The following is a 12,463-nucleotide window of genomic DNA, read 5'->3' as shown; positions in this document are numbered from 1 at the left end:
GTGATAAATGGCCATTGGTAAACTGGAGTGATAAAGGAGTGATGAGAGTGATAAAGGGTCATTGGAACACAGGAGTGATGGGAGTTATAAAGGGCCTCTGTACGCCTATGAAGAGATTCCATTAAAATTCAGCCGTTTCCAGCTACAATAGTCATTTACAGCATTAACCCCGTCTGCGCTGGATTTCTGATCCATTTTTTTTTATCGGAGAGAACAAAAACAAGTAAATTTCTAAGTGACCCAAACCTTTGATTGGTAGTGTAGATATATTTTAGAGCACCATGGGGCAAGTCATCTTAATTCCTTAGGGTTCAATCACAAAAGAGTTGCTATTCACGTTGACTTGTTTTTGATTGATTGGCTGTGGATGCCACCGTTCCCCAGTATGATGAACAGCTTTAAAACGGGAAACAATATATGATTTTTAACGCTCTACTGGTTCTTATTTTGGGATTTGTAGCCAAAAGTTGCACTTTAGGGTCGCTGCTCCATATGTTGGTTCTGCCGCTGGCCCTCATCTCATCATCTCTCACGCCATGCTACACTTTTCCTTCTGTGGCTCCATAGTCAGTGTGTTGTCCACGTGGAGCCAACGGCGGGTTTTATTCCTCCCCACCACGCGGTGGCTACACTTTCAAACATCGCTCTCAGGACTCAGTTACTTTACAGCAGAAATCTCATCATTCTGGCACTTTACAAATAATGATAATTAAGAAAAAATAGAAACTATAAATCTACCCAAACCACATCAGTTTATTTCCTAACGAGCCCACGGTACAAATATAGAAGCCCAATTAAAGATAATATCATATTGATGGATTATGGACATATTACCGAATTACTTTGATGTTACTAGAAACATAGAAATGTAGAATTTGCCGGCAGATCGGCCCCATTTGGCCCCCGCCTACCTGTTATTCCTGGTTAAAGACCACTCCTTGGTCTTGTCTTAGATTCAGGAGCCCAATGCCTGTCCCATGCATGTTTAAATTCCCTCGCTGTATTAGCCACCACCACTTCGGCTGGGAGGCTGTTCCACTTACCTACCACCCTTTATTATTGCTATCACAATCAGAATAAGCAGATTGATGGAGATAGTTGGAGTGAGCTGACAAATAATCCTCAACATTTTTAATGCAGTGCATACCAACTAAATTAGTACAGAAATATGACATTTCAGTTAAAACTAGAATCACCCACAATGGCTTATGCCAGGGATGAGCGAGGGCAGAGTTTGTCCATCGGTGTGTGTCCCGGCAGGTCCTCCGCGGCTACTAATACCCCGCTCTCTATTGGACAGGTCATCCGCAAGGGTTGGCTGACCATCAACAACATTGGGATTATGAAAGGAGGCGCCAAGGAGTACTGGTTTGTCCTGACGGCCGAGAATCTGTCCTGGTACAAGGATGATGAGGTACGTACACACAGCACCATAATGGAGCGTTAGCTTGGAAGGCCAGGGCCCTCTTCGCCATGTGTACCGCTTCCTTTCAGCGTGTCTTCATTGGGTCGTTTTAGATGTTTTCACTTATTTAAACGTAAAAACACGTGGAATATCTGTGGCCCTCGAAACATATTTTTGGACACTTCTTCCCATAAGAACTGTTTGCCAGATCTGCCGTTCAAAAACAGGGCTCACGATCCTTTATTTAACCCAAAAATCGTTATTTAGGGCTCCATTAACATTTTCAGACTTCTGTCTGGCTGAGGGTAATAAGAGTTTTACTGTGGCATCCACTGCAGGGGGGGGGTGCTAATTCATCTTAAATTATTAGGCTTATTCTTTATTAAGCGCTCACATATTCCGCAGCGTTGTACAATTTAAATGTGGGGTGGTTAACACATGGATAACACATATATAGATACAGCAGGAGTTGGGGACCTTGTCCCATGAGCTTGCCATCTAATCATACGGCTAGTTCCTTTTGAGAGTGGTGGGCTTCTGAGACCCCCGCTCTTGGGCTTACAATCTTAAGGGAACGGTCTTGATACTTTCCCTTTAAATCTCTTCCAATGACTTCTCCTTGGAAATGTTTTCGGATAGAAGCGCTAGCTGTGAAAACGCTGACGTGTGTATTTATCCGCTGCCGGAGCCACAATCACTCCCAGCTGCAGTCAGCAGACTCTCTATTTCCTGGAATTTCCTTTAAACCCCCCCCCCTTTGGGAGAAAAACCTTCTTTCATTCGGATTTTGTTCTCCATACTTGAACTCAGCATTTCCATCAAAAAAAAAACCATTTTTTTAACAAAAAAATATCAAAGCCTACAGATTTTTTACCAAATGTAGAATATTTTGTACAGCTCTAGAGCAGGATTACATTCCTGCCAAGTGCCCCCCCTTTAGAAGGATAAGTCCCTCTTTAGGACCATCTGGCCCCTTTTCCTCCCCGGATGCCCCTCTTTTCTAGGAGCTCAGAATGTTTGCTCGGGACGAGGGTATCGCAGGGTTCTACGGCCCTAAATATTTTAGTAATGTGTATAGAAACAGCAGGGAATGGCTTTATAAACTCAATGAAATAGCTTAATTAAATAAAACATTTCAATAAATCCCTGCCCCCTGACTAACCCCGCCTCTAACCACACCCCAGATATTATAAAAGTGTTTCCCTTTTGTCCATTTGGAATGTTGGGTTGTAGTCTAGAGGCTTTGTCTCTGAATCGCTACATTTCTGTCTTTATTATTAAAAATAATTAAAGTTCCAAGATTCCAGAGGCATTTCTTGTGTCCGTTCCCCTCGATTTGTTGATGTTATTGAGTCCATTTGGGTCTCAGAGGGTTAAATGTATCTAGTTGACACACCAGGGATAAGCCGAAGCCCCCACACTCTCTAGAATGGTCTAAAAGGGTATTACGTGCCAGATCGGGCTGCCTTTTAATCTTGGGATGTACGGTAAAGCTCACATTCTGTAGCAGATTTGCATTTGGCGTGTATGTTACTAAAGTCTGTTAGCGTAAATCTGTACATTTACATATGGTCTGCGTTAAGTCTTAAAACGCGGATATTTTATCATTATTATTCCGCAGCTCATCTAGCTCTTAGGTGTCCATGCACAGCAGGCACTCTAGAACATCTGCTTCCATGGCTAGGTCCGGTCTAGAGGTGTTGTGTTGCAGAAATAGAGGATAAAATGTCACATCGTTGAGGGCTCTTGGGTCTAGATTGCTGTATCTGGAATCGTGGGATGTCGGCTTTTTCTGGAGATCTGCCAGGACCAGTAATTAGACACACGTGCAGGGCAAGGACCAGCCACTCATCTTGAGACGTTTTCCATCTCCTGCTCCAGGAGTCACATTTCACCAGAACGCAGTAACCCCTTCGCCTCTTTCATGCTGTCCTTGCATACGGGGCCTGAAATAATCTTAACCAGTTATGTGCTTTTCAGACCTTGGCATCTACCAATACCCTGTAATTGGGAACAAATCCTTGTACAAAGGGGTGCATTTGAAATATTAACTATTTAATAGCTTATCGTGGATTCTATTGTGGTAACCCACTAATGGTGGCAACCAAATGGTTCTAATAATGGTCCTTATCAAAGCCTTGACAGGTCAGGAGGTAAAGATGTTCTGTATTCAAGTACGGTCATTATGTTATATTACATGTAAGAAAAGTACCAGTTGGGATGCTCCGATATAATTACAGAAGCCCAAGAGTTTGCCCATTTACCCCGAAACACTTGTGGTCGTCCTGTAGCTGGGCAATCAGGCGTAGGCTAAAGTCTCAATGCTTGGTTCAGCCTAGTGGTCCACCAAGAGTGGAGTGCAAGCTGGAGCTGAGGAAGCAATAGATGCCATCTGTCTTCCCTGTTTTATAGCCTCACTTGCTTGGATAATCAATGGCTTTATGATTGAAATGTTATCAGTCCAGCTAACTTTATCTCAGTTGTTGTGACGTGTCCCCTTAATAAGACCCCACAATTCTGTGCTAACAGGAGAAGGAGAAGAAATACATGCTGCCTGTGGACAACCTGAAGGTGAGAGATATTGAGAAGGGATTCATGTCCAGCAAACACATCTTCGCCCTGTTCAATACTGAGCAAAGGTGAGTAGATCATGCCGCGGGTTCTAGAATTCTTAATTCTGCTTCAGAAGTCTTACATTTTACAGACACTGGTGCCAGGCCCTTGTTAATATGTTTCACTCCTGTATGATCCATAATTACTTATATCATCAATTAAGATCTCTACCCCAATCACTTATTTACGGTTATGCAAAAAAATGCGTGGCATAAGTAGGTGGGCAGAGGTGGAATAATTGAACCATTATCTTATCGTGTTCTTTTGCTACCTTTTATTTTTAGAAATGTGTACAAAGATTACCGTCAGCTGGAGTTAGCTTGCGAGACCCAGGAAGAGGTGGACAGCTGGAAAGCCTCTTTCTTGAGAGCTGGTGTTTACCCGGAAAGAGTTGTGGTATGTACAAAGAGATTAGCCGCACATTATTAATAAATGAAAGACCCTTGTGGCATAGAAATGTCTGGGTCATACGTCTTATACTTCATATGGTACCTATAGGCATACCTGGGAAGATCCAGGCCCCAACTACCCGGAGACGTCCCTTTTGGGAATGCGGGTAGGGGGTCCCCCTGACATTGGTTGGGCGGTACGCTGATGTCATTAGGCGATTCCCCTGAAAGATGGTCGTTTTTAGCGGGGAAGTGGGAGGGGAGAGGTGCGTCCCGCAACACCACACCCGTGACCCATAGGTTCTCTGTGGAGAAAGCGGCGCTTAACCCGCAGTCTCCAGGTGAAACACAGAGCGTTCCCAGGTATCCCTGTAGGTCTTAAGCTGTCTACAAAAAAGTTACAATTAGATAAACTGACCCCATGATAAATGCATCACTTCATCTACGCAATGGGTGGCATCTTCTGCCATTTACGTGGCGCAGGGTAATTGTTTTTTGTGATCATGATCTTGTGTTAACAATATGTCTTCCAACTTGATTGGCTAAGGAGACAGTTGGACTTCAGCAGGTTCATCAACGCTCCACTTTGGCTAATTTGCTAATAAGACCTAGTGAACATCAAACCCACCATAATGAGTTTGAAGAGCCGGCTGATGTATCTCGCCGGGCGCCTTGGAACACAGAAGGAACATGTGTGTTCTACTGGAATCTGTGGATATTTCAATCCTGGTTATCCTATTTTTGTATATAGCTTTCCCACTCAATATCATTGATAACAAAAAAGACTGAATATAAGGCTTGCTGGGAAGAATCCGCTCCATTGTGCGTCAACAGTTTTTGAGGGCAACATTATGTGACCTCATGTAACGCGCCAGTGATGTATTTTGGTTTTGGCGTGACCAGGGTAACTTCTACAGCTATAAGGCTGTGCTGGATAGTCCCAGACCTCTATGACATTGTGTCTCGATGACACAGGGGGAAGAATTGCCCAGTAGTGCGATCTGACCCGGTTTTATCAGGTGTTGTTGCCCCGGGACCTGATAGCAGAACAAGCCTGAAGATAGAGGTGGGAAAACAACAACCAATCGGAACCTTAACTATATGGCCGTCTATTGGTCAAAACAATTCAACAAACCCACATCAAGCTCCCTCTACGAATAGACATTATATCTAATTGTTTACTGATCATTCATTGTTTGACAAAGGCTATTATCTGTCCTTTCCCCTTATTGATGTTGTAATACTGAGGGCAAATCATTTCTCCTTAACCACTAATTTTGGTGTTTTTTTTGTCCTCTTTCTGTGTTTTTTTTTATTATTATTTTTATTCTGTTTGTGGCTCAATCTCACTTCAAAGGACAAGGATAAAGTAAGTCTAGCAAACAGCTCCAAAGAGGTTCTGACATTTTCCTTCCTGATTTCTTTAACAACTTCATTTTCCTTTTCTATTCCCCCAAAAGGGTCCTGCTGGGCCCAAGCTGGATGTTCGGGGGGGAACAGCTGTCTCCCTCACCGTCCTCATCATTTGTATCCTCAGTTGGCCCTTCTCCGAGTTTCGTAGAGCTTTTAATTTGGGGTCTCTCCCCTTTTCCTGGTTCTGCCGTCCTCCCGATTTCTTCATTAACATTCTTTTTATTTTGCATGCCTGACACGAGACATTGAACCGGAGAAGCATGTGTAGAACCCAGTGATGGTTACCTTATCTCCTCCTTCACTGGACCATCTGGAGGTCACCTTTTTTTTCTCTTTGACGCCATGGTGTTCTAGGCTCCACTGAAGGCCATTGGTTAACCCAAAATGTTAGGAGCCTCTGCATATATACCATAAACAATTTCTTGATGACAGAAGTACCAAAAAAGGTGCTGGACAATTCATTAACAACCATAGACGTAAAAAAACAACCTCAAAAAAACACAAATATGTCAACCATTAAAGTCATCTCCTTGTAACTATAGGCTAGAATGAGACCGATATGATATATAGTTTTTGAGTAGGGTTTGGTCATTCCTAAACACAATGCCTTTGTTTCTGAATCTAAACCCATGCAGACCTTTAACGTTGGTTGAAGGACCTTTAAAGATTTGACCTCCTAGAACAAATCTCATTAATTTTGTACATGGGTTCTGGAACTAAAACTCTGAATTTAGTGAATTATTGGTGTGGTAAAATCACTGGTTCTTTGGCTTTTCCGGTTCAGTGTCACTTACAGACCGTGCCATGGATGACATTGTTCTGAAATCTGCTGCCCCTCTCCTGAGCTTTTTCTTTCTCTGCTTCTCCTTTCTCCGTCTCTAGTCCAGTGAATCGGAAGAGAATGGTTCCGACAGCTTCATGCATTCCATGGACCCTCAACTGGAGAGGCAGGTGGAGACCATCCGCAACCTGGTGGATTCCTATATGAGCATCGTCAACAAGACCGTTCGTGACCTGATGCCCAAAACCATCATGCATCTTATGATAAACAATGTAAGTAACTTCCACTCAATCAGACTCAAAGACTGAATGTACATAATAGGTACACCTAGGAGTATTGCAACAGCTGTCCGCCTCCTAAAAAGGAATATTGAGAGGAACTGGTTTGGGATTTAGACAGAACACATCATGGATAAGAGTTACACCTGCTTGTTTCTGGAGGCACCGCCATCAAATGTTTTCCTACAGTCATCTAAAGGGTCTTACGGAGTGTTGTCCAATGTTCTTGATCCTTCTTTATCCTTCATTCCAGGAGAGAATGTTTTGGGCCAAATGGAAAGGTGATTACACCACTTGCATCACCACAAAAAAATTAATTGCCCCCCTATAAGATACGATTTTTCCCTCCACTTACTTTTGCAGACCAAGGAGTTCATCCACTCCGAGCTCCTGGCAAACCTTTACTCATGCGGAGACCAGAACACGCTCATGGAGGAATCGCCGGAACAGGCTCAACATAGGGATGAGATGTTACGCATGTATCATGCCCTGAAGGAGGCGCTTAATATTATTGGGGACATCAATACCACTACTATCAGCACCCCCATGCCCCCCCCTGTGGATGACTCCTGGCTACAGGTGCAGAACATGTCAGCAGGGCGCAGGTAAGAAGGAAATGACACACAAACCCCACAAGGTTTGAGGTGTTATAGAAGACATGGGCAGACCAGGTGGACAAATCGTTTTTTTTACACACCGAATTTGTATCAGTTTTTAGTTACAATTAATATTACAGCGGATTGCCATGACCTTAACAGCGTCGAGTATGAGATCATGCTGAGTTAAAATTTGCCCTGTTGTATTTTTTTTACAGTAGGTCTCCCACATCCAGCCCCACTCCTCAGAGGAGAGCTCCTGCCGTGCCCCCATCTAGGCCTGGTTCCAGAGGACCTGCCCCAGGACCCCCTCCTGCTGGTAATACTCTGGGGAGTGCTCCTCCTGTGCCCTCCAGACCTGGAGCTTCACCTGATCCATTTGGGCCACCTCCCCAGATCCCATCCAGGCCAAACCGTGCCCCCCCTGGCGTTCCTAGGTAAGTGCTCCCGATCAAAGGGCCACTCAGATCTTGGAAATTAGCAGTATTAGCTGGCCCACCGAGGCGCATCATTGAACTCCTTTAGCGCAATAATATAAAGTTGTCGAGTCGGCCAAACAAAACAAAAAAATATATATATCTATCTATGTGCTACGAGAAGCCTTGGAATAGGTTGAGCATTGCTATTTATTCCAGGGAGAAAATTGATAGGTAATAGGTCCATTTAAAATCTTGTTTTACACGGAAGACAATGCATTCACCGGTATATGTTACTTGGTTGCTGTCGTCTAATATTTTATATATTTCTGTAAAATGTAAAGCATTGGAATCATCGAAACAGCGATGCCCACATGTGGAACCCACGAAGCTCCGCAATCCTTATGTGTCCTTAAATAAAACTGTAGTTAATGTAAAGTTGCAAAGCCCGTGATTGGCGACCGTAGGGCACTTACTGAAGTATTTACCCCACTGTACTTTATCCCATAAAGCTGTGTGATGTCACACATCTGGATTGTTACTGTGGACTGCAACTCCCATGATGCCAAGTCAACACACTGGCTATCTGTGAGTCCACAAAGTGGGATGGAAGGATGCTCTTTTCTTGCTCATTCGAGTGCGATATATCAGCAAACCACCTAAAATAAAAGAAAAATGAATAATTTATTGGAATGCCAGACAACAGCCTTGTAACATCCAACTATATCATAAATGCTCCTATTTTAGACACACGCCTCTAGCGCCCCCCGCTGTCTTTAAGGTGCGAACAGTCCTCCCTAAATCCTTCTGGTCTCTCCGTCCAAGTGAAGAAGGAGCCTTGTATTCTTCTACCAGGATCGCGCCCGTCACGTACGATATGGAACGAACGCCTTTGCTGTTAGAAGTGCAGTGATAGCATTAAAATCCCATTAACCCGAGCCAGCAGCTGAAAAATGCTAGTTCTATTCCAGCAAGAACCGCTGCACACCTGCTCCAAAGTCTAGACCAGACAGAACATGTATAAACAGTATGGGTGAGAACCCACGTTCCTAGACTTAGCTACAGAGTCATCTCATGGCTAGACGTCATCGCTAAAATCACAGCGGACTTGCAACACATATCACCATCTTCACTTCACTCATCCCACCTGATCCCGTCCTCCACTTCATTTTTTCCAGCCATCACATGGAACACTTTCTCTATTCTATATACTGCAACTCTCCCCCTTCCTATCCTTTGTAACATTTGTGTTAAAGGGACAGCGTAGCCAAAATACAAGTTTTATACGTGTAAAAGATTCCGTACTTTGACAGTACTTTTCCTGCAACCTACAGGAAGCCACATTTGTTTTGCTCTCCCAAGTCATCGCTGCGTACGAGGTTGTTGTAAGACATTGTGATCAAACCTTCTCCTTTGACCAGGGGTGCACAGAACATGCGTAGAGCAGGGCTGCGTTGTGACCCTGCGCAATATACAGGGTATATACCTACCCAAGCAGGTGAAGAGAAAGGAACAGACGTGGGTTAGATATGTATCCCGGCAAGCAGGTAGCTCCCCGGTCGGCTACATAATGTCTGTACGTTAGCCAGGACTGTCCCTTATCTAGCCAGTGTTAGGATGTCACCATTTTCCATAAATGCCCCCATTTAAAGGGCATTTGGTGACCCTACTTTGCTGGCCATCATCAAAGTAGACCCATTGCTCTATCTCTCTCTATCTCTGGCGTAAGGAAGCTAAAAAAACAAACAAAGTAAAACAAAAAACAAATTATGCCCCACCACATGATGAATACGCAATGACTAGATCCCTGACTATAGTTGGGAAGCACAAACATACAAACATAGAATCTGACGGCAGATCGGCCCCATTCGGCCCCCGTCTAGACGCCCGTTTCTCCTGCTGTAAAGACTCAGACCTTAATCAGTCGTTGGTCTCGTCTTAGATTTAGGAGCCATATCCCTCTCCCATGTATTGTCCCCACCTGTCAACCACCTTGAACCTGAGCCATGGAGCTGATCCACCTTACTGTCCAAATGCTCCACCATGGGACCCAACCCTAGACATGACGAGTAGACTATATGCAAGCCATCTACCTGGGTCAACCGCTTTAAACTACTTGGGGTAAATACGTTGCAGGACTTGGGGACCCTGACATACCCGCTTCACAGCCAGAATGTACAAAATTAAAGTGAGATTTATTTTGTTGTTATTGTGCAAATAACCCCCCCATTTCCCTCTTGTATATAGAATGAGACTTCACAAATCAGTTGTGGTCTCGCTGGTGACATCACAACGACATCACTTATCCTCAGTGACTAAACACAGATTTACATATACTGCAGATGCAAAAAACGTAATATTTTACAAAAACTGCTTTTGAAATGTGGTTTTAGCACCATAGCAACCTATGGAATGTTGCTGCTAATTGGAGCATTGCGTAGGTTGCTACGGTTATAAGAAATTGCACCAGAAGCACTTTATTTTTTATACATAATCCCTGTCAAGTGACTCCATCATAACAGCCATTTTGTCGAAGCCAGATCCATAGGTCTTTATGCATCTTGGTCTCTTGGCAAATGGCCATTTTCCATAGACCTCCTACACCTTACTGGAGACATTTTGTAGTACAAACATCATTTGCCCCCCATGCTGTCTCTAATGATTAGAGCTCGATATTGCTGAATTCAGCAAAAGCAGAAAATAAGGTTTATAACTGTTTTTGGGCCACAACAACCACCGTGGTCAACCGGCTTTTGAAAGTTCATGAGCATTAAACGGAGCTCAGATATTGTTACTAACATGGAATTGCTGTGTGCCGAGCATGTTTATGTATGAATTATTATTGTGCTATGTGTGTAAGTGTTAATATGCATGTATGTATGTGTGCGCGGCTTCACCACGAAACTACATGTAATGTGCGGGTCCATAATGAGCGAATGCCCTGCAGGCTCCCAGCATTGTGCTTCTCAAGCTGCCAGCGGTACCGATAATTGGGACACTGGCCAGAGCGACCAACAGCTGAGTCATAACTCAGGGATTGTGCCAAAAAAATCCTAACTGTTGGCAGCTGTGCTTACTGTAAGAAAGCAAGGGGAGGTAGTCTCTTATTTAAGCAGATTTACTACAAATAAGTCACTCCACTAGCAATCAGAATACTAGATCATTCAACGGCCAATCAGAATAACAGATCACTCCATGGGCAATCATAATACTAGATCATTCCACGGGCAATCAGAATAACAGATCACTCCACGGCCAATCAGAATACTAGATCACTCCATGGGCAATCATAATACTAGATCATTCCACGGGCAATCAGAATAACAGATCACTCCACGGCCAATCAGAATACTAGATCACTCCATGGGCAATCAAAATACTAGATCACTCCATGGGTAATCTAAATAATAGATCACTCCACAAGCAATCAAGATAACAGATCACTCCACGGGCAATCAGGTTAACAGATCACTTCACGGGCAATCCATGAGTATAAAGCGGGATGTGGGCTGGCGCCTGTGCTGAATGCATGGCCGTGTGTTTATATGTACGCGTGGCTCTCTGCAAAGACCAACTGTGGTCATATGTTTGCATACATGCCCCCGTGTGTGTTTGCGGCTGCCCCTCAGTCTCTGACTTCACATTATCTTTCAGAATAACTATCAGTGACCCTTGAGGAGCACTCGTCATGGTATGTGTCTCACACCCTCAGTCACGTGACCCGTCTGCCTCATGTCCCCGCCAAACATGTGAACTACATCTGTGTGATACATGCGTCGCTACCCATTGGCTGTTTCTTGCCCTGTTGCCAGGCAGATTTTGCCTCTCACTTTTTTCAACCAATGGTAGAGCAGTTTAAGGTCCAGGTCCCTTTTCTGGTCCGTATCATAACTGTTGGCCGGGTATTAAGTCCATGAGTTAGCATCATCATCAATACGGTCATCGATACGGACCGGATCAATCAGGGGACAGAACTCAGAGCTGATCCCCAAGACCCATAACGCTAAAGTATCCATAAATATAATCTGAAGACGCACACTCAGGGCCCCGTTCGCAACTTAAACATGGCCTCAAATTTAAAAGTACGCAAACTGATCTATACATTGTGGTGTCATCTGTTCTAAATATATAATGGAGAAAAAAGTTTTAGAAAATGTGTTTACCCCACCCCAGATCTGACATCATCATCAACCCCTGTATGCAAATTAAGTAATACATTTGAAGAGAAATCTCCATAAAAAAAGTTGATGTCACAGAGAGGAGTATCCTAAGAAAATATTTCCATTTCCCCTCTGATTCACCCATTTGCCACCCAATGAAACCAGCACATTATATAGACGATGTCTTCTTATGCTCCTCTAAATTGCCCTAAAGGATATTACCAATGGGTCAAAATCACTAAAATAGCTATAGATGATTTAATAAAAGGGAGCCGGAATTTACTGAGATGTTACAATTTGGGTAATTGGGAGAAAAAATTTGATTTGAATTTTTAGAGCAATTACAGGTCCGGGTACACCCAATATTGATGAGTTTTGAGGTCTATATCTTGCTAGATATTCCTTTCTACTA

At 43.6% G+C, this 12,463-nt stretch overlaps 1 protein-coding gene across 11 annotated transcripts in view; it reads left to right on the top strand.

Annotated features, from left to right (window-relative positions):
* The window catches only part of DNM1 (dynamin 1), a 39,657-nt gene that overhangs the window by 24,083 nt on the left and 3,111 nt on the right, over positions 1–12,463 (top strand). For 7 of the 11 annotated variants that reach the window (XM_053473385.1, XM_053473384.1, XM_053473381.1 and 4 more), the window contains 6 exons: positions 1,301–1,414; positions 3,935–4,044; positions 4,303–4,414; positions 6,703–6,873; positions 7,243–7,484; positions 7,694–7,912. In XM_053473385.1, coding sequence (XP_053329360.1) covers positions 1,301–1,414; positions 3,935–4,044; positions 4,303–4,414; positions 6,703–6,873; positions 7,243–7,484; positions 7,694–7,912 — 968 coding nt within the window. Of the gene's footprint in view, positions 1–1,300; positions 1,415–3,934; positions 4,045–4,302; positions 4,415–6,702; positions 6,874–7,242; positions 7,485–7,693; positions 7,913–11,545; positions 11,583–12,463 lie in introns of all 11 variants that reach the window. The other 4 variants (XM_053473390.1, XM_053473386.1, XM_053473387.1 and 1 more) reach the window with 1 other exon arrangement.

This window comes from Spea bombifrons, chromosome 8 (genome assembly GCF_027358695.1).
Source record: "Spea bombifrons isolate aSpeBom1 chromosome 8, aSpeBom1.2.pri, whole genome shotgun sequence".
NCBI lineage: Eukaryota > Metazoa > Chordata > Amphibia > Anura > Pelobatidae > Spea > Spea bombifrons.
The sequence above is the reverse complement of the archived record's forward strand: the minus strand, read 5'-3'. Positions and strand labels throughout refer to the sequence as shown.